General features: G+C 39.0%; 2 protein-coding genes across 2 annotated transcripts; both read right to left on the reverse strand.

The window, feature by feature from the left end:
• Positions 1–211: 211 nt before the first annotated feature.
• atic (5-aminoimidazole-4-carboxamide ribonucleotide formyltransferase/IMP cyclohydrolase) lies at positions 212–7,972 on the reverse strand. Its single transcript, XM_044352953.1, has 15 exons — positions 7,800–7,972; positions 7,468–7,594; positions 7,228–7,371; positions 5,133–5,221; positions 4,767–4,918; positions 3,222–3,378; positions 2,663–2,788; positions 2,449–2,556; positions 2,270–2,355; positions 2,070–2,159; positions 1,865–1,990; positions 1,631–1,723; positions 1,344–1,526; positions 820–975; positions 212–588 (listed from the first exon to the last, which is right to left on the reverse strand). The coding sequence occupies exons 1-15, from the start codon at positions 7,816–7,818 to the stop codon at positions 469–471; spliced, it is 1,776 nt and encodes a 591-aa protein (XP_044208888.1). The 5' UTR covers positions 7,819–7,972; the 3' UTR covers positions 212–468.
• A 5,967-nt stretch (positions 7,973–13,939) lies between these two features.
• On the reverse strand, positions 13,940–23,702 carry mnx2b (motor neuron and pancreas homeobox 2b). Its single transcript, XM_044352957.1, has 3 exons — positions 17,556–23,702; positions 16,096–16,256; positions 13,940–14,689 (listed from the first exon to the last, which is right to left on the reverse strand). Exons 1-3 carry the CDS (start codon positions 17,986–17,988, stop codon positions 14,276–14,278), a joined length of 1,008 nt encoding a protein of 335 aa, XP_044208892.1. The 5' UTR covers positions 17,989–23,702; the 3' UTR covers positions 13,940–14,275.
• Between the last annotated feature and the right edge of the window lie 423 nt (positions 23,703–24,125).

Below are 24,125 nucleotides of genomic sequence, written 5' to 3' on the forward strand. Positions count from 1 at the left end.
TTTAAGGATGTGCACTGGTTTTACAATATATACTGAAATGTTTGCAGAAGACTAAATAGTTAAGGTTAGTGGTCTCAAGAGTGCTGCAATAAGTGAAATTATGGAGATCTGTTAGAATCTGAAGGTGCTGATTGAACAAAATCTCTTAAACTCCATACTGTTTAAACAGTGTCACTATATTAATAAAAAAAAACTGGACACAATACTCATGAACTGTCACAGTAACAGTTTATTTCATACTGAAACATGACTGACCTATGATAAGCATTCACAGTTATCTCTATGTTGGGAGAGTCAGGAATGTATTAGTGTGTTACATAACAGCACATCTGTGAACTCTATGCTAGCATGAAATGAGGGTAGGGAATGTTTTGTATCAGAAAATGTTAGAAAAAAAAAGGTTTTGACTCTAATAATGCAAAACTGTGAGTTGAGTGTTACAGAACACCAGGGATAGTGTTGAGGTGCTCAGTGGTGGAAGAGCCGCAGGTTGGTGTGCACCAGAGTGATGCCCTGCTCGTTACAGGCGTTAATCACAACCTCGTCAGCAGCAGAGCCTGCAGGAGCTGCGATGTACTCAACACCGCTCTACAGACACACACACACACACACAGAGGGAAGAAACGTTAGTAAAGATAGCTGGAAAGCTTGTCAGTGCACTGCTATTTTCAAGGCCAATAGAGTTTCCAAACTACAGTACTAGCGACATTTCAGTATATGAAAACATTACAGCAAGTGCCTTCAGGCCATTCCCATGCAATGTCTTAAAGTGCATATAGTGTGAACCCCATGCTTGGTTGTAAGGCGTGTCATATTTACCCGTTTGGCTCGATCTATGTTATCTCTGAAGGGGAAGAAGGCGTCAGAGCTGACAGCCACTGCCTGCAGGGAGCTGATCCAGTTCTTCTTTTCAGTCTGAGACAGAGGCTCAGGAACCTCTTCATACATGGACTTCCACACTGCCAGGTCGGGGCCCTATCAACACAAAATATATGGATTTTTAAAATCATTTTCAAGGTCTTGACTCGTGAAGTTTAAGGAAGTGAATGGAAATGCACATTAATTCACATTTTCTGTTGTCAATTTTCTGGAAAATTTGGTTAGAATTTGTGCTATATTTGGATGGAAACATGGCTTGTGTGTATATATTTCCTGCAATTTGCAGCGTGCTTCTGTACATATTTAAATTTTCCAGAAAACACTGAAAAAGAGCAGAGGTGTATAGTGGATGAAAATACACTAAATGGCTATTCCTTGAAAAATGCCAATGAGAAAAAGTACAAACTTTGATATTTTTCATATGAATATCTTAAGTTTACTACTAAACTGCTGTTACCACTTACCTCTCCAATAGTATCGCTGACATACTGGTCGATGGCGTTTGCCATCTCCGCTCGCTTCACGCCGCTGCGGAACTTCATGGCCAGGACACGAGGGTGGTGTCTCAGCCACCAGTTATCAGCTTTGTCACCCGCCAGCCGTGTGCAGTGGATACGAGACTGCTGACCCGCACCAATCCCAATAACCTGTTAACCACACAACATTACATTTAAAAAGAAAAATTACTTATGGCTCAATCAGATTCCTCTCTCCTTCTCCTTTTTCTATCAGTTATCCCCCAAAATATTACCTGTCCGTCTTTAGCATAGCAGACAGAGTTGGACTGAGTGTACTTGACAGCGATGGTGGCCACCGTGAGGTCACGCACAGCTTCCTCAGACAGCTTGTGGACACAGAAAGAATCAAAAAAGGGTGGACACGTGTCATTTAGATAAGATTAGGTCAATAATAATTTAAAATGACAAAAGAGGATGACCCTGAACACATTTATACACCGTACGCCTTCATATAAACAGTGACTCACCGAGCCCTTGGACACAACGTTGCTGAAGAATTCCTTATTGATGAGACCTCCGTTCCTCTTTTGTTTGAGATACAGACCGAACAACACTCTCACCTCAATGTCATCAGGCTCATAGCCAGGGTCCATCTGGGGACAAAGACACACTCTGACTCTAATCATCTGTATTTGAATACAAAAATAACAACTGATGAAAAAAATCTCTCACCTGAAGCACGCAGTAGTTGCCATTTTTCTTTTTGGAGAGGATCTTAAGTGCCTCTTCTTCATAACCAGGAGCAATGATACCATCAGACACCTGAGAGCAATAAGTTAAATCTTGATTGAACAAACCATATTTTCAGCCAAAACACTCAGTTCTTCACATCAGTATTTAATCTTTAACAACACTGGGACTCATGATTTTACCTCTCTTGATATAATCTTGGCAGTGGGAACGTCACACACATCTGACACAGCGATGAAGTCTCCAAAAGAAGACATCCTGTCAGAACCTGGGAATGAATAAAAAGGTTAATACAAATAACATGTAAAGCTCAAGGTGTAAAATACTTCAGGTGATCTATCTGTTATTCATTGTTTCTGACCTCTTGCCCTGGCGTAGGCCGTGGCGAGCGGGGTGAGATCCTTCAGCATGTCGTGCACCATGCACACCTTGGCTTCCTCCTCAGTGAGAGGAACTCCAACTGCGGCTCCTTCAGAAAAAAGGTGCCAAGAGTCATTTTCAGATCAAAAAGGCACTTTATTCCAAGTCCACATTGATACTGTGAGAGTGTGTCAGTGTGTCTCCTTTCGTCTTACCGGCAGGGCTGACGTGTTTGAAGGAGGTGGCAGCAGCCATACCGAGAGTGCTCTTAAGCTCCCTGACCAGCTGCCAGGCGTTCAGAGCGTCACACAGGTTGATAAAGCCCGGGGAACCGTTGACCACTGGGAGGGGGCAGAAGCAAAAATACAAAATCCATGACGGATTAGGATGAATCATTTGAGTGTAGTTTTCAAAGCCCTTCTAAGGAAGTTACATCTTTCAAAAAAACATACATCATGTTACAAAATTAAATTCCCTCTCCCTAAAGTACTTGATTTACTATAAAAATAAAAACCTGTCTTAAACACTGACCATTATTATCTTCCTTTAATTATTTTATTATTACTATTATTTTATTTAAGGGTGTTAAGGCACTACCAGCCAAACCCTGGCAGTCTTACTGGTGATATAAACTTCTGTTGCACTCACTGGAAGTTAGTGTAGTTGTTACATAACAGGTTATTTTGCATTTAGCATTTAAATGCAAAATAAACTGTTATGTAACAAATCACTAAAACATTCAGTCAAGACAGTTGTGATGTACTGTGCGTCTACCTTTGAGAGGAAGAGCTGGACGCAGGGTGTAGAGTTGGGCGGGTGCCTGGTGGGGGTTCATGCCGTAACGCAGGGGCAGCTGGGAAACACCTCGGCTGTACTGTCCACGGAAGTAGTCCGATATCGCCTCGTCATACTGCGCTGTGTGTGTGAAAGCCTGAAGAGCAAAGCACATGAAATACATGAGAGAAAACGTCAACTTCTCATGTGTGCCGAAGCAAAAATGATCAGGTTCAAAGCCTTTATGACATATTACAACAATCAGGACTGCTACATTATATAATAATCCAAACTGCACGTATATGGAGGTATCATCAGTGAAGCAAATGAACATAATTTCTGAGTTTTACTGTATTCATTCACCTCAATGTGCAGTTCAGTCTGCATAAAAGGTGAAAGTTCACAGGTCCTCAAATGTTAAACTCAGTAACCTAAACACATATTTCAACACTTGTGATAAAAAGCCTAAACTGGACTTTGTCTTGCACTGACCCTCAGCTCTAAGTAAACAACAAAAACAGAACAAGTGAGCACAGCAGCAACATTTCCTTGGTGATCATCCTCATGACTTTACTTACACTGAGTGATGTGATCAGCCGCTTAATAAGAATAGTAAAAATATATTAACTGACTTGTGCCTCAGAAACCTCCTAGCCTCGTCTGTTTTGTAAGAATCTAACATGTGGTTAATATTATGAAACCATCATTTTAAGATTGAGATCTGCTCACACCTTAAAAAAAATAAAAGCCAACGGCATGATTCACCTCTTTCCCCAAACCGCCAGTCTTTGCTTCTGATTGAGATTAGACCGGTCTTAACAAGTCTGAACAGTGACAGCTGACAGTAACACACTAGCAATTCAAGTCTTTCCCATCTTAAAATAGCTTTGAAGATATATATTTTTTTTATTTTCAGCTTATGACTGAGCAAATCAGAAAAAAAAAAAAAAAAATCTCCCAGCCTCATTTTTCATATCTCATCTAACCTCTTATTCTTGCTGTACTTGAAGAAGGACATCAACAGGTTTCAGAGAGGTAACTGACCAATTAACGATTATTTCCATTATACAATTATATCTGATGATTATTTTCTTGATTAATCACTTGGTCTAAAATGTTAGAAAATGGAGAAAAACTATTAAGTTGAAAGTTGAAATATTAAAAAACAGCTTGTTTGGTCAGGCCAAGAGTCCAAAACCTAAAACACATTCAGTTTATTATCACACAAGAAAACAAGGGGAAATTCTCATTCAAGAAGCTTGAACCAGTATTAAAAAATAAAACATTCATTTTCATTCATGTCTATCAATCGATGAATCACCTTATTGTTTCAAATTATTTTTAAGCTGCTGCTGTTAAACCTATTTATGAGACTAAACAGAGTAATGAAAGGCCTGAAATTTCACAGTACTTCATGCAAAGTAGTGAGTAGTTTTTTTTTTTTAATACCAATCAGAAAAGTCTCCCTCAATCCTCTAATCTAGTCTGAATTCAATTCACATACTTGCAAATTAAAATGGTGAGGGGAAAACAAAGTTAATTTACTTTGAGCGCCAGAGTCCTGCGTGTTTCCATGGCCGTATCTTTGTCTGCTGAACTCTCCATCTCCTTGGCAACCAGCGGATAGTCAGCAGGGTCACACACAATGGTCACTCGAGCATGATTCTTGGCTGCTGCTCTCAGCAGAGTCACGCCACCTGGAGAGAAAGAAAAGACATGTTTTTTTTTTTTTTAAATGCTCATGCCAACAATCAAAGCATTTTTAATATTAGTGGGGTGAAGAATAACAACACATACAGAGTTTAATACCATGTGACACATTAATCTGTGGGAACCCTGCATTACAAGATTATTTTAATTAGTTATTAAGCATTAATGTCCTTTATACACGATCTCTGCTGCACAACGCACCGATATCGATCTGCTCCACAGCATCTTCCACTGTAACATTCGGGTTAGAGACGGTCTTCACAAACGGGTAGAGGTTGCACACCACCACCCTGGAAGAGAGCAAGCAGGGAGATAAACTTCATACTCTTCATCATCAGCATCATCCTCTGTTTGAAAACATACAACCATCATGCTCACACTCACAATCACACTTGCTCTCTTACTTATTGTTAATGCTGCTCTTTTTTTTCTCATATTTCGGGTTTATTACATTTTCCTTCTCATTCACTATTTATGTAAATTTCCACATTATGATATAGAAAGGCTGGTGTGCAGCACAGAGTTAGTGTCAGTCAACTTTATTAAAATATCTTTTTTGGACTGTTGTACATTAGTGCAACTATACTTTCATCTAAAAAAGTAACATCTGTAATTTGGACACAGCTCCAAACATCGGGGGACACTGAAGCTATTTGTTCAGAGCTGCAACTATGATGATGATTGATTAATCATTTTGAGTCATTTAAAAAAAAAACAAACAAACACTAAAATTTTCTTGTTTCAGTTTCTTAGATGAGAATATTTTAATCATCTCTGATAGTAAACTGAATATCTTTGGCTTATGGACTGTTGATCAAGACAAAACAAGACATTTGAGTTTGCAACTTGAGAAAATAACTGACAATGAAAATAATCATAAATTGCAGCCCTAGTTCACACAATGACCATTTGTATCAAGCAATACCAGTATGCAAAAAGTACTATGAACTTTTAGGCCCAACGTTTAAACAGCTCCACATCTTGAGAACAGAAGTAAAAAAAAAAAAAAGAGCTCCAGTAAATGAAAACGTGCCAAAGCACTTCCTGAAATTAAAGCTTTCACGCTGTATGTTCATGTTTATGACCTTTCCAGTGTAAATGTAAAATAGTGGAATGAACAACTTAGAGTTTGTTTCTTGCCTTAAAATAAGGTAAAATTGTAAATCTCTAATAAATTTGTCAAATTTATCACCATTTGCATTCATCTACTTTGAGCCTTTCAGGTGTAATAAACTACAGTCCAATAAATTTAGCTGCTAGGGCTGCAACTAACATTTATTTTCTCTATCAATCAATCTCTTGATTGTTTTATCAATCACAGAAATAATCGTTTGGTGAAAAATGCTCATCACAATTTCCCAGAAACCAAGGTTGCGTCCAACCCACACATTCAATTTATAGTGATATAAAACTGCAAAAAGTAGCAAATTTGAGAAGCTGTAACCAGCTGATATCTTCCTCTTTTATAAAATGACTTCAATAAATTTATAAAATGTCTGTTGATTCATTTTCTGATGATAGCTGATAATTAGTTGATTGTTCATTTTAGCACACGTTACATTGCTACAATTTGCCATATTTGTATTACAGACTTTGTTCCAACTGTCTTTTTTACTAAAGTAACGCAGTGAACAAGAATCTCCTGAACTGCAGACCTTGTTGTCACTGTGTAAATAAAGACTTTGATAAAAATGAGTCTCATACTTATTCTGCCATCCTTATCAGATGATCCATTCAACCTTCCTTCTCATCACATGTACACAAAAGTTGAAAAACAGTCCAAATATGTCAGAATCAATGAAACACAGAGACACTTTTATCAAATGAGCGAGTAAAGCAATCAGTGTCTAATCAATCACATTCTACCTATAAGATTTCAAATCGAGTGTGCAGCTCAATTCTCTAACGTCAGCATTGTAAAATCTGTGATCTAATCACACTCTTCTTGGACTTAAATAAGAGTCACAAGATGAGCTTGCAGGAGCAGCACTTTCCCAATTAACCAGGCTGCTAAAATCAACTACACGTGCTTCCTGATGCCACAGTGCAAGTCTATACTTTAAACCTTGTTAGATTGTGATCTGCATGACAGGACAGGTCATGCACGCTCTTTAAGTCGACTGGGCTTTGTAGTAATCCTTTTAAATTCATCTTTTCCCCTCATTTGTACCCATCGTTGTATTAACAATGCTGAAATAAACAGTTGATTAAGCTTTGTTTTTAAAAATTGTGAATTTCTGTGTGTTTAAATCCACTTGATTCCATCTTTTCCTGTTATTTGTTCTGCTTCTCTCACCTGACCAGACTGTAGCCCAGCTTCTCCATGTCTGCGGTGTCAGAGGGGGTTTTCCTGGCCAGGATGCCTCCATGGACAGCGGGATGCAGGGTCTTCACCCGGCCTCCCAGCATCTCTGGGTGTCCAGTCAGCTCAGACACATCCCTGACACCCAGCAGAGACACTGACAGGTTGGTGCAGGAAAACACACAAAACTGCACTATGTTTTACTTTAATAAGAGGGTCTACTTCAGCACCCACCTGACAGAGAGTCCAGCATCACGCAGGGCTTTGGCTGTACCACCTGAGGCGACCAGAGACAGCCCCACATCCACCAGCCTCTTGGCAAACCCGACCAGTCCAGTTTTGTCCGACACACTCAAAAGTGCTGCAAAGACAGATTCAGGAGAGACTTGGCAAACTTCTTCACTCGTTTTTACAGACACAAAAGAGAAGTTAAGCTATGTTTTAGCGAGATACAGCTAACCACGTTGGCTAATGTTAGCCAGCAAGCTAGCATCCTGCATGTCGCAGGATAAAAAAAAAACTTAATAATGATGACACGGAGTTAATTAAAGAAAATAAACTCTTACCAAGCTCTGAGCAGGCCATGTTCACAGTCACAGTGTCAGTCCGCGGTCTGTCTGGGTGTCAGGAAAGTTTCTGCTGAGTCCTCACTCAGTTTAACATGCAAACGCTGCAGAGCGAGATTGCGGAGGTAGACACAAATGTACAAGCTTTTCATGGCTTCATCATGTGCTTCAAAAGTAAAAAAAATGACCCGCCCAGCTGAGGCCGGCCCGCCCCTCAAAAACGAGCGCACCCGAGAAGGCCATGCGGCGCAGAAAAAGCGCATTTTTACCGTTACGAGAGGAAAGTATGGAGGAGGAGGAGAAGTTTTGATGATGGTGGTGGAGAGTATCGGTACAAAATATAAAGTTTAATTGGGTTGAGATCATTTTCATACTCATCAAACCATTCGTGCCCTATAGATGGGGGCATTGTCATCCTGGAAGAGACCACTCCTATCAGGATAGAAATGCTTTGCATGCTTTGCAGTGACCCTTCCCTCCAAGGAGACAAGTGGACCCAAACCATGCCAGCAAAATGTCCCTCAAAGCATAACAGAACCACCGGACCCCCTCACTGTAGGGGTCAAGCATTCAGGCCTGTATCATTCTCTTGCTGTACATCACACATGTACTCGCTCACTAGTTGAGAGTGTGGTGAAGGATGATTTATCTGACCATATCGCTTTTTCCCACATCTCTGTAGACCAGCTCCTATTGAAACACCAGCCAGTGGAGCCCCAACAATGAACCTTCTTTCAAAGTCACTTAGATCTTTTCCTCTTGATACATAATCAGGATCAACTGGGCCTGCTCAGCATTTTTTATACATGCCACACAGCATGACTGGATGTTAATTGTTTAATTGTACCATGCATTGCACCTGTGTGGAAGCATCCGCATTCATTATGTTTCTCAACTCGTTTAGGTTTTTCCTTTAATATGTCACCAGTCTGTATATACACACTGTTGGTATAGGCTATCTGCAATTAATTTATGACTTGTCAAATTTAAATTCAGGATATCATCAGTGATGATTTAATTTCATTAATTTAGCACATTTCAACATACCTTTTATTTAAAAAAAAAAAAATACTAGTAAGCTATTATGCTATCACTATACTGTAGATATTAAGTCTACTACTTAAAATTCACTTGTAGATTTAAATGAAATTGTGAGTTTCAATTTTTTTTTTTTTTTTTTTTTTTTTACCTATTTTGTCTTCTTTTTTTTGCCAAAAATTGAAAAAAGAAATAAATAAAGTGTGTCCTCCATACAGTGCAAGTCTAATTTTTCAGATTGTGCAGTGGTAAAAGAAGTAGACTACTGAGATATTTTACTTAGATAAGTAGAAGTAACATTACTACAATTAAAAATATATAGAAATAAACCATTACAAGTAAAAGCCCTGCAAATCTTATTGCATATGTATTGGCAGCAAAATGTACTTAAAGTATCAAAAGTAAAAGTACTCACAATGCAAACGGCCCAGTTTAATGTTACATGTATCATACATACAGTATAGACTATTATTGGAATATACTGATTCATTGACTAGTACATGTAAATAACATTTTAATGAGGTGAAGGTAAAGCTCATGTTGAAAATGTGTACTGATTGGTAGTCTAATATATAACAAACTGATCTTATGTGTCATGTATAAAATATTGATATTAAAAGAAGTAATTCTAACTGTAAAATAAATGTAGTGCAGTAAAAAGCACAGTATTTCCTTCTGAAATGTAGTAAAAGTTCAAAGCATGAAATGGAAATACTCAAGTAAAGGGCAAGTATCTCAAAACTGTAAATGAGCTGTAAGTAAGCTTACTGTACTTGTGTAAATGTATTTAGTTACATTCCACTACTGGTATTGTGGCAGTATATCTGAATAATAAAACTGTAATGCAGTATTTGAGAGGAAAAACAGTTAATGTGAGAATGACATATGTACAGCTATAACAAACAGCTTTTTTATTTACCTCTGCAAAGTCATGTAGGCTGTGTTTGAGGACATAAGATAAAATAAAATAAGATAAGATAGAAGATAGTCTTGTGCCAGAGATCATTCAAAAATGACAACATAAGAATAAAAACAACAGAGTAATAAATGTAAAGTGTATAAGGAGTAAATGTTAACACCAGTGTCTAATAGAATAACAATAAAAGTAAGATAAATTAAGTAAAATAGGTACACTAAAATAGAAAAGTAATATTGTGCAGGACATTGAAAAGTGTTGTTGATGATGTTAATATTATTGTTCTCACATACTGCTTAAAACTGCACAAATAGTGTTTGAGGATGCATGTGTGACAGTTCAGACTTACACTGTCATCATACACACACACACACACACACACACACACACACACACACACACACACACACACACACACACACTGCTGTATTAATTCACAAACATCCATGTATGTCTGTCTGTCTATTTGTGTCCATCTCTGCTGCAAACAAGCGTCATCTTTTATTTTGCCACAAGAGGGCAGAAGTGGACCTTGTTTTTTTGTTTTTTTGTTGTTTTTTTTTGCACGTCTGCTCAGTAAAAATGACTGATTCTTCTTCTCTACCAGGATATTTCTGGTGACTTTTGTGCAACACAACAGATAGATTCATATTTTCCCTTCACATATAATCAGCAGATTACAATTCGTGTCCACAGATGAGTCTGAAGGTTTGAGTCACTGCAAAATCTTCATTTTTGCTCTAAAGATGCTGAACTTTTTTCTTTTTTAAAATCATAATTCAGATTTTGAGGACACCTTTTACTATTGTTCTCTGAAAATCTCAGGCTCCCATTCACTACAGACAAAGCTGATTTCAAATAAATAAATAAATAAAAACCTCCCAGACTCCTGTGTTAGTATGTTGCTGATCAGCATTAACTGAAGGGTACACTGGGCCACAAACATCATGTGCACTGTAATTGCTAAAACACCTGTAACATACATTTCCTGCAACAATAAACGACGCCCATGATTACATTCCCGCCCCGGCCACGCCTTTTCAATAAACTTTATTGGCAAAAACGGTGCCTTTTTCATGCTTTAGAACAGCGTTTTGAGTCGGACAGATGTGAATTTATTGGGGCCCGTCACTCACTCCCCACTTGCCCATTAGTTAAGTGACAGGACAGGGTCCGGGGAAACCTGCAATACGTGTGATTACGTTAAAAGATCGGACAATCTGTTCATATTTACGTAATGAGCCCGACATTTCGCTGATTGATTAAACTACAGGGTGTAAATATTTTTAAGGGGTCGCTGATTTATAATCCAGCAAAGCAAAAAGAGGCCGATTTATTTGTCTAACTATGAAAATGGGGGGTTTCTGGTAACCACTCTGTGCTTGAGGGCCGAGCTGACATCTAAGGGGTGACTTGAGTGATTCAAAAGACAGTGAAACATTTTTTATAGAAAGACACAGGCTCACTATGCATTATTGGTTAAAAAAAAAAGAAAGAAAGATCCATAAGGCCGTCAGCACTTTAGTCGAGCTGGCTGTTGAGAAAACTGACAGCATTATCAGCAGCAGCTGTAATTTATGCAGGGATTTTTTAATCAACATGACTGGTGTATTCAGATTAAATTAGAGGAGAAACGGAATCAATGGCCTCCATATATTGCTCCACTGCCTTATCAATTAGCTGTGATTTTTGTACTGTGTCAGAAGGGCCTGTGTCATAAAACAGGCCAAATGGCATTTGTCATACAGCTGACAAGTCACACAACTAAATGAGCTCCTATTGATTCGCATGATTTTTCATCAGCCAAATTAAAAGCTGCAGTTTGATAGAGGTTCAGTCTGCATGCGTGTTGTGTATACTCTATTCGCCCCTATTAAATCAAGTCTGAAAAGTTCAATGAAAACTCCTTTGAAGTACTTTGAGTTAGGACATGCTGGTGGTGTTAATTTAGGGAATTGAGCAGGTTATGTGATGCTGCAGGTTTTGCAACTTCTGGTTAATTATCAGTAAGTGATTGTGAGCCATTGACCAGGTTCCTTAAAGCTGCATGTTTACCTCTACAGCTGCAAAGTATAACTCCCAAGCAATCTTTTGTTGTGTGAATTTTCCATCCCTCTGTTGCTCCTGAGATTTCTTCCCCTTTTCCCTTCTGTTGTAGGTTTGTAGGTGGGAGTACAAGTAAGGCAAAAATGTGATTTTGTATATTACTCTATTATTTCTTTGCATTAAGCTGCTGCTACATTATATTGATAGTATGGAAAAAATGTACACATAATGATAATTTACTTGATTAATTTTGCATTTTCTTGACCAACAGCAACTGCATTTCTTACATCCATGAATGTATGAGCATGATTTTACATATACATTTCATTTCATGCTAAATTCAAATGGCAGCACATAAATGTATTTGCACAAATCTTTGCATAACAGAGCAATAAATCCACTACACTTAATCTAATCCAGTAGAGGTCTCTCATAGATTAGAGATGATGTGTAAAGGAAAGTTTTTTTTGTATGTAATAATGTATTACTTTTGGTTTGATGGCCATTCAGCTGTAAGTGGGACAATATGACCCAATAAAGAAACCTAAATCCGCAGACATTCACAAAAAGCATGTGCAATAAGAATTTTTTTGATCTGCTCTTTCTCTCTCTGTGACTCAGTTAATTTCTCCTTCATATAAACTTGGTGACATTGTGAATAATTTTAGAGATGATTGATGATATTTCTTTAAAACATTTATGGCAAAAAGAACCCTGAGATTCTCATCAGTTTCTTCTTGTTTTTGAGCAACATGAAGCATCTTGAAAGTCTCTGCTAAAAGTCCCATCAGTGTTTAAAGTCACTTCCAATCATTATACAGCTCTGCTTTGTTGTTTTTTTTTTATTTTACAAGAAGAGCCAGTGTCTTTCCAGCCAGTTAAGAATGCATCTAATCACTATATAAATATGTGACTGTGGTCTGAGACACCATACGGCACGTCCTCCAATCTGCTCTTTAATCACAGCCTTTTACATGGGGGCCCAATAAAACGCCCCACCGCAGTTACACACACTCATCATGCTGTTGCTCAGTGGAAATTAAAATGGGCCTGTGTGACATCACCATCAGGCTTTGATTGCTTTACTTCCTCTTCATTAACTTAATTATTTGGCTATCAGTAAACCCCACCGAGTAATTAATATCTGAGAGCTCTTGTAATAAATTAAAACCGTGAACTGAGAATTACTTTGGATGAGCTCTTGCTTTGCTACCAGAGGAAGCACGGTGGCTCCGGAAGACGACGAAGGAGTTGAAGGAGATGTGAACACGGAAAAGGTTTATTTGTCTGAAATATGGAAATGGAAATAACAGAAATGTGGGCACATTTTCCTAAGAGTGAGACATATTCCTATGTTTACAACTCACAAAGTTGTCTTTACTTGTAATTTTTTTGATTTTTCTTTTCTTTTCTTTCTTTCATTTTAGTAGATTATAAAGCCATTGCAAGAAGAGCATAACAAACTTATTCAACGCCAAGTCAATTTAAGCTACAAATGAGTTAATATTTTTGATCTTGGGGCAGTTAGCATCTCGGCCACTTTTGTGTGATGTTCCCATGATAAGTTTTCAGTCTAATTATTCACGACATTCTCAAGAAAACACACAATTTCAATCAAGAACTTTGCTTCTTTTTTTTTCTCTGTTTTTATTTCACAGTTACACCACAAACAAGTTTCAGATAAATACATGTATGATTCATATTTGCAATCATTCAAATAAATTAAATTCATTTACATGTAAGCGACAAGAACAAATTCATTAACAACATCATCGAGAACAAAAACAATATGAGTCCAATATCACATCAATATTCACATAAAATGCACAAAAGTAAATGTAGTGTTTTGGGATCTTCTGCCCCAAAGACATCTGACGCAGCAGATGTTTCTAAGCTTGTCTTGTTTTTTTTCCCCCCTTGTTCAAGTTTTTTGTCTTCATGATGACCTGTACATTCTTACGCTGTCTGTATGCACTACAGTTCACTCGTCTCACTTCACATCCTTCATTCACGTAGTCGTGTGTGTTCACTGGGTGGAGCTCCGGCTGTCAGTAGACGGATCAAAGACAAAGAAGCTGACTGGCAGATTCTCAGGTAAACAGCTAAATCTGAAGAAGATATGAGCACCTTTTTTTCCCCCCCCCCGGGCATGCTATGAAATGTACAGTGCTTAGAGATGATTTTATTCACAGATAGTTTATACAGTATATTTGTGTCGTAATCATGTGTCTGTTTGGACACGGGAGGACAGACTTGCTCTTGTCTGGGAGAGCGTTTGGTAGCTGCGTGAATAATGAGTGATTCCAACAAAAAGTCCTGATTGGAATAGATAATCATTCACAGAGCAGATCAGACAAAAGATATTTTAGGTCTGGAAACTGTCTTCCCACATGACCACAAACTCAAACATGTCCAAGTGTCTCTGTCGTTAACACTCTGGAAATCAAACCAGAGTTTCCTCGGTGTAGAAGTCTTTTCACAGTCCTGCCCCAATCTTCCTGTCGCCTCCTCCCACTTGCACCCCGTCCAGCTCGTCATCAGAGAAAGGGCTGTGGGGATTGTAGCCAACGTCGGTGCCACGCTGCAAGAAGTCCGTGGATCGTGGCATACCGACGCCGTTACCCATAGCAACAGAAAAACCATGCTGGGCTTCCTCCTCTTCCTCCTCCTCCTCGTCCTCCTCTTCCTCCTCTTCACCGTCCTCCAAATCCAGATCTATCCCTCTGTCGTCCGGATTCACAGGTCGTCTGCTCTCATCGGATTTGTTGGTGGCCGTTTTGCCTCCGCTGCGTAGTCGCTCAGCTTCAGACTGGGTCGAGGCAGAGGCCTGCTCCTTCGCCTTCCGACTGCGCTTCCACTTCATCCTCCGATTTTGGAACCAGATCTTGACCTGGAAAGAGATGACAGAGCAAAGAAAATGATGGTCAGATTTAGGAATTATAGTCCAGAGTTTGTGTGAATAAATTAAAAACACATTTTTGTTATTATTGTACATCTGTAAAAATTAAAAATTAAAAAAAAAAAATCAATGTCTGAAGTAGGACCCCTCCTTTGTTGTTCATCCTCAGGTACCCTTTTTCCAGTTTTCTCAAAGCTATTCCCATTGTAAAAACCTTCTGAGACAAATCAATTATTCAGGACAATATAAATAAAATGAACTTGACTTGAATATATGCCGAGTCAAAAAGAATCTGTAGACCTTCAGATTCACTTTTCTTTTCCCGTTGACAGATAACTTGTTTTTTTTTTTTGAGTCAAATATGATTCAAGAGAAAATGCAGAATCTCTAACACAAGTCAAAAATCATTTATAATTAATAAAAAAATAATTATGCTAAAACATTTTTTCTAAAAAATTAAAAAATATGAATTATTTGGTTTGTGCAGTGGACTTGGAAGAAAATATAACTAATTGTAATTGTAACTCAGCAACACCACCAGAAAAATGAAGGAATTTGCAATTAAAATAGAAACAACAGCACAAATAGTGAAATGCAAAGTCACCAGTTCAGATACTTAAAACAGTCACAGGTGATTAATATCCCCACAATAATTAAACAATATAAAGTCGAGACATACAGTAATGTGTCTGCTGCACAACGTGCATCTCTACATGACTTGTTTGCCCTTTATTTCAAATAAGGTGACATTTTTAGTACGTTAGTCACTTTTTTGGGAACAATTAATGACTGTTTTCAAACAGAATGAATACACTATTATTTATGTAATATCTACATTGGCTAAGTGTCGTGTCAACACACACTACAAATGGATTGATCTATTCACGGCCATTTTTATGGTTTTTGGAGCTCTTATGTTGATTTAAGGTGAAATTTTGGTTGTTTTAAGGTTGAAATCTTTTACATGATTGAATTAGGATAGTTACTCATGATTTTATAACCACATCTTTGTTTAATTCTGACCTGATTTGTGGCATATTTTGTGTTTGTCTCATTGTTATCGGTCTCTATCATAGCCAGGACACAGCTGAATTAGGTTTTCCTGGTTAAATAATACAACACAATAAAATAAGATGAATAAATTACAATAAAAATGGCTGCAACTCCTTTTGGGAGTTATCCACAAAAGATCCCTACTCTTAGTGAAGTATAAGTCTGTTAAAATCCAATTATCCTGTACAAATACATTGTGTTGTTGTTGGATGGGTGTGCTGTAGGTGCAGTTTGTATTCACCTTGAGACTATATGAACAAGAATATTGTGTCCTCCTACATCGAAACTCTACACTGTGATGCGCCTCATTCTGTTGGCTTGTGAAGTGGACTGATCTCTCTCACCTGTGTTTCAGTCAGCATGAGTGAGGTGGCCACTTCAAAGCGTTTGGGTCTGGACAGGTACTTGTTGAGTTTGAATTGGTTCTCCAGCTCCAGGAGCTGCTGACTGGTGAAGGCGGTCCGGGGCCTCCGGCACTTCCCCAACAGACCAGACTGAGGGCCCGCTGGAGGAGACAGAGAAAAATGATCAGCCTGTGCATGTGTAGCTTCATAGATGACAATTACTTCCAGTTATTTTGTGAGAGATCCTATAATATTAAGTATAGTATCATGATTAATCTGGTTTCTTGCAGTGTTTCTGTATTACTTTAGAGAACATTCATGTCTTAAAGTCTGAAATATTTGGCTGCCTCGAGTCTTATTTATATAATACCAAGGACATAGGAAGTTCAATATAATTTTGTGGGTTGGGACACGCACACATATGCCCGCACTCACTGGCCATCATTAACAATAATAGCTTTACTCCAGTTTATTGTTGACGGGGGGGACACGGCAGAAGCTGGCGCAGAGGCCATAAAAACACAGGCATGCCATTAACTTAATGAAAATTCAATGAAGGCTTTTGGGATTTTATTGATGAACTACAGAACGTTTTAGGTGTTTGTTTATAGTTTCTTCGTCACACAAAGACAGTTTTCATCGGGTTGGCGTTTATAGAGAAATAAATGGGCTAAAATTAAAATATGACACAGATATAAGCAGTAAACCGAGGCCACAGGAAAATGTATGGCTGTATTAACACAGATCCTCAGCGTAGCCTTTCTTTGAGTAAAACAGCTCACCAAGACTCGGAAGGCTTGCTTTCAAAAATAGGTTGTAAATTATAATCATAATGGCTGTTAAATTAATGAATGCCTCTTCAATATAAATAACGAAATCCAAACGCCTAGTCTGTTTCTGTCGTTATCATCAACGAAACGAAACTTAAAATATTTGCTTCAATATTCAGATTTAAGCATAGAAAGACATATCATCTATAATTCAAATAGTAAATCAATGGTTTTGATTATTCTGAGAATGAAAAAGTAAACACACAAACAGACTTATAAATAATTAACATAGAATGATTAGTTTGACTAGTTATTTTATAATATTTGCAACATTATTCTAAACAAGAACAACAATTATTATTATCGAAACTGAACACAGGCCTCTAAATCGAGTTAAGTCAAAAATAAATTCGGTTTCATTTGACAATAAGTCATTGTGCACGATGAGTTTACAACACCTCAGCGGTAGAGTGTCTAAGAAGTCAGACGATCTGATGAAATCCCCTCCTGCCAATAAAAACTCATAACCTTTCTGTTCGTACAAGTGACACATGTTTGGGTCTGTCTTTGAAGAATTTAAAAAAGCTTTTACACGTGAAACAATTTAAACGTCAATTCTCTCAGTTCACTCGATCTTTGAGTTTTGGGATATTTTTGGCCCATAAAATGATCTTATTTGATCATACTTACAGCTGTAATCTGGAAGTCGTGGCATGATGATCCCAGCGCGGATCCAGTGCTCCAGGGGCAGAGATCCTGCCATGGCAGCCGCCTTCAGGTGCTCTGGGTAGGTCTGTGTTAGATGCGTGAAACCGTTGTATGTGAACGCGGGGTGCTGGGCACCCAAAGCTGATAATGGGTACATGGGTGCAGGATACATGGCGGGAATTGCCCCCTGTGGCAGTGAAGCGAGTCCTTGGTGCGGGAGATTTAGAATATTCGGTTTGGGGATTATTCCGGTCTGAAGTTGTGCGGCCCGCGGAGATGGGGTGTCCGCACGGCGGCAGGAGACCGGGCTGCCCGCGGGGCTGTCGCTGCTCAGACCAGGGGAGAGGTCTCGGCTGCCCCGGTTCGTCTCATCGGCGAGCAGGGCGTCGATTCTGAAGTTTTTCGATTTCTCCATGACCGCTTCACTCGGGCGGACTGCAGAGTCTTAAAGAAACAAACGTGCCAAGTTTGGCGGGTGCGCACCTGTGCCGTGCGTCAGCGCGCCTAGAGCGGAGCCTCTTCCACTCACAAACTCATGTTCTTCCTTGTGTTTTCTCAAAAGTTCGAGCTGGACGGGTCACCACACAAGTTATAGACCTACTACTCAAAAATAAGCATTAATACATTATCAGCTTGTATCTTAACGACTAATGATCTTAGAAAAAAACCTTTCTGACAGACTGAATTACTGACGTTTGCGTTCCTTAATCTATTTCCTTGCGACTATAGTTTACAGATGTTACCTAGCACATGTCACTTTGCAGGATTGCGTCTGTCCTGGTGTTTAATACCAACTTCACAAACTACAGAGGTATGTGTCTCACTCCATCAGCCGTCCTTCTCCACCCCTGCAGGCCGGTGTGAGCTGGGATTGGCTAGAAGCTGAGCCGCTCTGACGGGCCTCTAATCAGCTAATTACTCGCTCGTTTCTCACCCCAGAAAGCATTCTGAGTGAGGTAATGTCCAACCCTTGTCCCGCCTGCAAACACCTTCAACTGCATCAAAGCTCGGAGGTACATTAGAAGATTAGCCAATTGTATTTTCAGTATCTATCTTACTGCCAGCTCCTCGTACTCACCACAGATTGCATCTCCTTTGCCATAAACATAGAAATACATCGCTTTGATTGTGCAAATCAGTGGTGCGAACATCTTCCACACCTTAGCACGAAATACGGTTTTTCAGCAGTCTTAATGTTATTGGGTACCTTCATTTGCGTGATGTTAACCCCCCCCCCCACACACATACATACATTGTGTCCAGTATTTAAATCATTAATATTAATGGCTTGCTTCATTCTCATAAGGCCATACCGTTGCCATTAAAGTTTACGACTAAGAATTGCACACAAACCGTATAAAAGTGTAATGACTTGGCAGGAGAGGCTATAAGTTAATTGGCCTTCTGCTTAATGTGAACTAATGCCATTTTAAGACCTGAAAAAGCTAAGGTGCATCAGTCTGACTTATTCTTTTAAACCAGGTTACATGTATGTTAGACCACATGCAATACACGTGGTCTAACCTATTCATTGTAATTTCACTGACAAAAATCTTATTTATAAAGACTAGTAAAATAATAACACTGTAGCTTATATTAAAGTCTTAAACTGCAGTCTGAAGACAAAATCAATGTGTTAAAACGTGAATTAAGACAATGTCTGCCTCTTATGTGAAATTTTAAATCCAACAATATTACAATGAGAATCTGCATACTGATACAACGCAGACAAGGGTCTATATGATGCTCAACATTTATGAAATCTTGTGCAAAAGAAGATGCTGAATATTTAAATTCCCACACACAGTCTAAATACATTGAAAACCGTTTTCAGCCATTGAGCTCCAGATCTTTATGAAGGAAACCTTGTTTTGCTAAATAACTTTATTTATTTTTAGCGCTGACAGTCAGGGCTGAGCCAGAATTTCAGAGTTGAGTTACATCCCCAAACTGAAATTTAAGAGAGAAAGTTTCAATATTTTTTATACAGTTTTGACAAGATGCTCTGAATGCTGTTTGAGAGTCTTCTTCACACTGCCATGAATATATTGTAATTCTGATGGGGGACGACTGAATCTATTTATTTACTTACTCATTTGTTGGCCTAAACACAGTCAAATTTGACTACTTTACTGACTATTAAAAAATGGGATTCTGGAGGCCTGTATGCCCACCGTGTGTACGTTCATAGTTTTTGCTTTATCAAGGAGATGACCTCAATGTCCTCATGGGCCCTTACTATCTTCTTTTGCATAACTTTATTCTCCTGCCTGTCTATCAGTTGTGCATCAGACAATATTGACTATGATGATTGGATATAATCAAATAATCCCTCTAGAACTGAACATCACAAGTCTAATTTGGTCTTAAAGCCATTCATTCAAGGAGTTTTATCAGTTTATTCGTGGCTTCATCACTTCATTGGTGGTTAACGCCTTCAATAACATACGGTCAGTCTTGTTTTTGTCTTAGATGTCACAAAGTTACAGTCTAATCCAAACGGCAGCTCCGGCCTCCACCCAGGAACCTCTAAATCTCAGGAAATTGAAATCCATTCTGCAGATATGAATAAAACACTACTGCATGGAGGAATCTTTTCAAGGACCCCTGCTCATGATATGTTATGCGTGTGCGCGTGCGTATAGTTGACCTCCAGAAAATTGGAGCGGTCTTGCAGGTCCGCCCACTCCTCTCTCTCTCTCTCTTTCTCCTTCACCACAGCAGCTCTCTCACCCTCAGCTCTCTATCAGGCAGATTACCGCCTGTCTCTGGCGCTGATATAGAGGTAATTTGCTCCAGGGAAATCAGTGCTGCTTTCTGCCTGTTTCTCTCAACCTCTTCCCCCCGAAGCCTCGTTCCCTTGCTTTTATGATTTGAAAGTAATTTAAATAGGCAGGCCAGGGGTAAATCCGTCACCCAGGCCTGTTGACAGAGGCGCACAAATTAAATTGAATCAGTGCCTGAAACTGCGGCCCTGCTTCCAGTGTCAGCTGCCTGCGTCTGAGCAGCGCTTTGCACACTGTTTTCTCCTTGAAGGGATCAAATGGTGGGGTAAGATGTGTGTGCATATAAGCCTGCTGGTCCAATATTGGTGTTTTTAATAATAAAAACAAAAAAAGGCCCCAAAAATGCTATAAATTCTTTTGGAATATCTATTTTCAGATTAGTCCTGTCCTGAAAATGTGCATTTGCACACCTGATTTACAGGGTAGGGTTCAGCTTTAAATGATTTAAACTGATAAAAAGCAAGCAAGCAACTTGGTTAGTAAGTAATAAGCACATAAGTAAATAAATAAATGCTGATTTTAGGATGTTTTGTGAGATGTGGGCTCTCATGCCTGGATTAACCTGTTTGGGAGCTCCAGGGGAAAATTAGTTGTTGAACTTCACTGTTGTAAATTTTAAATGAATCAACTTTTCTGCAACAATTAATATGCAGTTAATCCAGGGATTCTGGTGTCCCTGTGAGTCTGGGTCAGTTGTCCTGTTGTACTTGCATCCTAAGATAAGCATATATCACACCTTCCTGAAGGTGCAGGACGTTTCCTATAGCATTTATACATGTCCTGTTGAGATTTATTGCAAACAAACAAAAGTTATGTTTACATTCAGTGTTACTCAATAAAACTCATTGTATGTATCATTGATGTCTAAAATGTCCTTCCGAGCCAAATTTATCAGCACATTAGTCTCTTGGTGTGTTACTGCTACCTATAGACCAGTGGAATAGTGTGAAACCATTGGCAGGAATGTTTTTTGCATCACCTGAGGGATTGTGCGCATGCATGTGCGTCCCTGTGCGCATATGCAAGAACAAACCAAACTTGCTCATAAAAACATTGAGCCACAACTCTAATATAGTGGTGAAAAACTCCACAGGGTACCTTTAACTTCAGAAGTCATTGCAACTTGCACTTCAAGTAACAGACAAATTGGTACATGTTTGACATTACAGAAACGTATAAACTGAGCATTTTTTTCTTTTGCATCTCAGCTATGAATAGCAGCAATAGTAATGTATTGATCCCCTTAGGGAAAGACCTTTCAGAAGTCAGGGTCAGCCACAGTGCAATGCAACTGGACTAGTAGTATTTACTCTGTTGCTGAGGGACACTTCAGCAGTGTAGATGATGCCTACATTTGAGTCACAAAACAACAGCAACAACAACTACCTCATAATCTGGGAGTAGTGGATGTAGTTCATCAGATGGATTATCTGATTGCAGGTGAAAACTCTTCTGAAAGGGCCTATTAATATTGAATCTGACATAAAACCTACCTACCCACTTCCTTCCCCTTCCTCTGTAACAGATGCCCTCTTGAACCCTTTGTAGAACTCTCAAAATGCAGCGCACACCCTTTACGTGGTGTGGGGACAATTGGTTCAAAGACGCTGCCGGCCCTTGATGTTGCACTACAAAGCCGCAGTTTATCGAGGAGTTATACGTCAGTAAACTTAGCGGCCAACAGGAGTTTACTGAAACATTAAAGAGCTTATCAGCAATTACAGGCATATTTTTCAATCATTACCACAGCTCTGAGACAGCTTGCTCTGTCCTAAAACTAATCCAGGTCTCTCGTGCTCTCTGTGTGCAAGTTGCTGGCCTAGTCAGCACATTATTGACTCCCACTGGGTGACTGGTCCTTGATCCTCATTTTTTTTAACCTATTGATAAGGCTCCATGCTGTTAACAGTAAGGTTAAACTGTACATAGGGCTGAAATAAGCAAGATTTCTAATAGCATGGATGATTTGAAAAGACCTGGTGTGTGTGTTTAGGTGCCCATTCCTATTTCTGCAATTCTTTCATGCTTGTTGTGACACATGTGGCCCTCAGGGACGTTGTCGACCTGCACCTGACTTTTCCCAGCAAGCCTGCAGTACAACTTCCCGACCATGGCTTTGATGAACGATCTGGGTACACAATGGGCTTTCTGTGAAGTGAAAATCAGCTCTCCATACTCCGAGTAATTAGACTAATTCCCACACCGTTAGAGGCAGATGATAAATCAGCTTGCTTTCTGCCAGACCTTGAGACCAAAATTAATGTTGTCTCATTAAGGAGATAAAAGGTAATTTATTAGAGTTTTAGTTCTCTTCTCAGTCTCTGTACCCTGTTCCCATCATTTATTAACCAATATTGAGCTTTGCCATATGACATCTAGCCCACTGGATGTGAATCTCTTTCTGTCTGCCTTTACCATTTTGGCCCCTTCCTGCTCTCTCTTTGCAAATAAAATATGTCTATTTTCCAGGAACCTAAAGAATGGCTAGGCAAATACAGGCCATTCTTTTCACAGAGTTAATGCCTATGATAGCAGTGTCCCCCACTGGGACAGAGGTTTTTCTCTTTTTTCCATTTTGCCAATATTGCGTGAAGGCAGCATTGTGCCAGAAAGGCATAACTTGAACAAATTCTTAACCCAAATTAGTCCAAATCTGCTCCCCCAAATACTAGCAAAAACCCTACACAGCCATATATGGCCTAGAGCCGGCTCACATTTGGTGCTCCAGTGCCACAACACAGGGTACAAGCCTGTGTACAAAAAAACTCTGGCAGAAGAGTTAACTAAAACTCCCAAGATGTATTTTGTCCAGAAACACCCAATCACTGAGCTCAAAATTCTTTGACGTGTCGTTAACAAAGCTAAAGATCACGGAGTTGAGAAAACAAATTTTACAATCTGCTGCTTAAACAACTTTACTTTTGGATTCTGGTTCAATTTTGGATTCATGTGGCAACTACAGTGCTGTGTTTCGTTCACAAATTCAAGTATGTTTGAATTTGCTGCTGCTGATTCGCAACTCTGACTGAATTCTTCTCCATAGCAACAAGGACCACGGCTCATGGGTATTGTGGTACTTAAAGTTGTCCGTGATTCCAAAATCACGGACAAAACAGGATTTCACAGAATCTAAGTTGCAACAATTAGAACTTGTTGGTCATAACATGAACCTGTGTGACTGCTGTTATCCAGGCTATTGTTTACCAAAGAAAATTTTGAAATGGGACTATATAATGGCAACAAACACTTCTCCCACTTCTCATCTCTATTAGCACTAAACACAAAGTACAGCTGAAGGTGATGGAAATGTCATTAGTTAGTCATAAACCAAAGTATAAAATTACAAAAAGTACAAAATACAAAATTTCATGGCAAACCCTCTCATGGTTGTTGAGACATTTCAGTATGGACCAAAGTGGTAGACTGACCGACCAACACTGCCATCAGTGAGAATGTCTAAAAATTAAACTGATTACCATCAATTTATATTTTAAAACAAATACTGTACCTGCGTTCCACAACAGCATACGTGCATGGAGGATTCTTTCCATTATAAGATGGAATCTAATAAATAATCAGATAGCAATGATCAGTCTACAAGATGCTTCAGATTAACAAAATGTCTCAAAAGTGTATTACATGATATGTGTGATTGTGACACTTTATACCTGACCTGACATTTAGGTTACTAAAGTAACAGTGATTTCCACCCTTGGTCAGATTACACAAAATACATTTAGCATGTCTGCAAACAAAACTGTGCTTA

This window comes from Thunnus albacares, chromosome 1 (assembly GCF_914725855.1).
Source record: "Thunnus albacares chromosome 1, fThuAlb1.1, whole genome shotgun sequence".
In the NCBI taxonomy this organism is placed as follows: Eukaryota; Metazoa; Chordata; class Actinopteri; order Scombriformes; family Scombridae; genus Thunnus; species Thunnus albacares.

What these genes read in the sequence shown, in the direction of transcription:
- atic (XM_044352953.1), bottom strand. An exon ending in GATGCTGGACTCTCTGTCAG is followed by an intron (nt 7,372 to 7,467) that starts GTGGGTGCTGAA and finishes GCTGGGTGTCAG; the next exon opens with GGATGTGTCTGAGCTGACTG. An exon ending in TCAGCGATACTATTGGAGAG is followed by an intron (nt 976 to 1,343) that starts GTAAGTGGTAAC and finishes TTGTGTTGATAG; the next exon opens with GGCCCCGACCTGGCAGTGTG.
- mnx2b (XM_044352957.1), bottom strand. Translation starts at nt 17,988, where the DNA reads ATGGAGAAATCGAAAAACTTCAGAATCGACGCCCTGCTCGCCGATGAG. An exon ending in ACGACTTCCAGATTACAGCT is followed by an intron (nt 16,257 to 17,555) that starts GTAAGTATGATC and finishes TGTCTCCTCCAG; the next exon opens with CGGGCCCTCAGTCTGGTCTG. An exon ending in TCATGCTGACTGAAACACAG is followed by an intron (nt 14,690 to 16,095) that starts GTGAGAGAGATC and finishes ATCTCTTTCCAG; the next exon opens with GTCAAGATCTGGTTCCAAAA.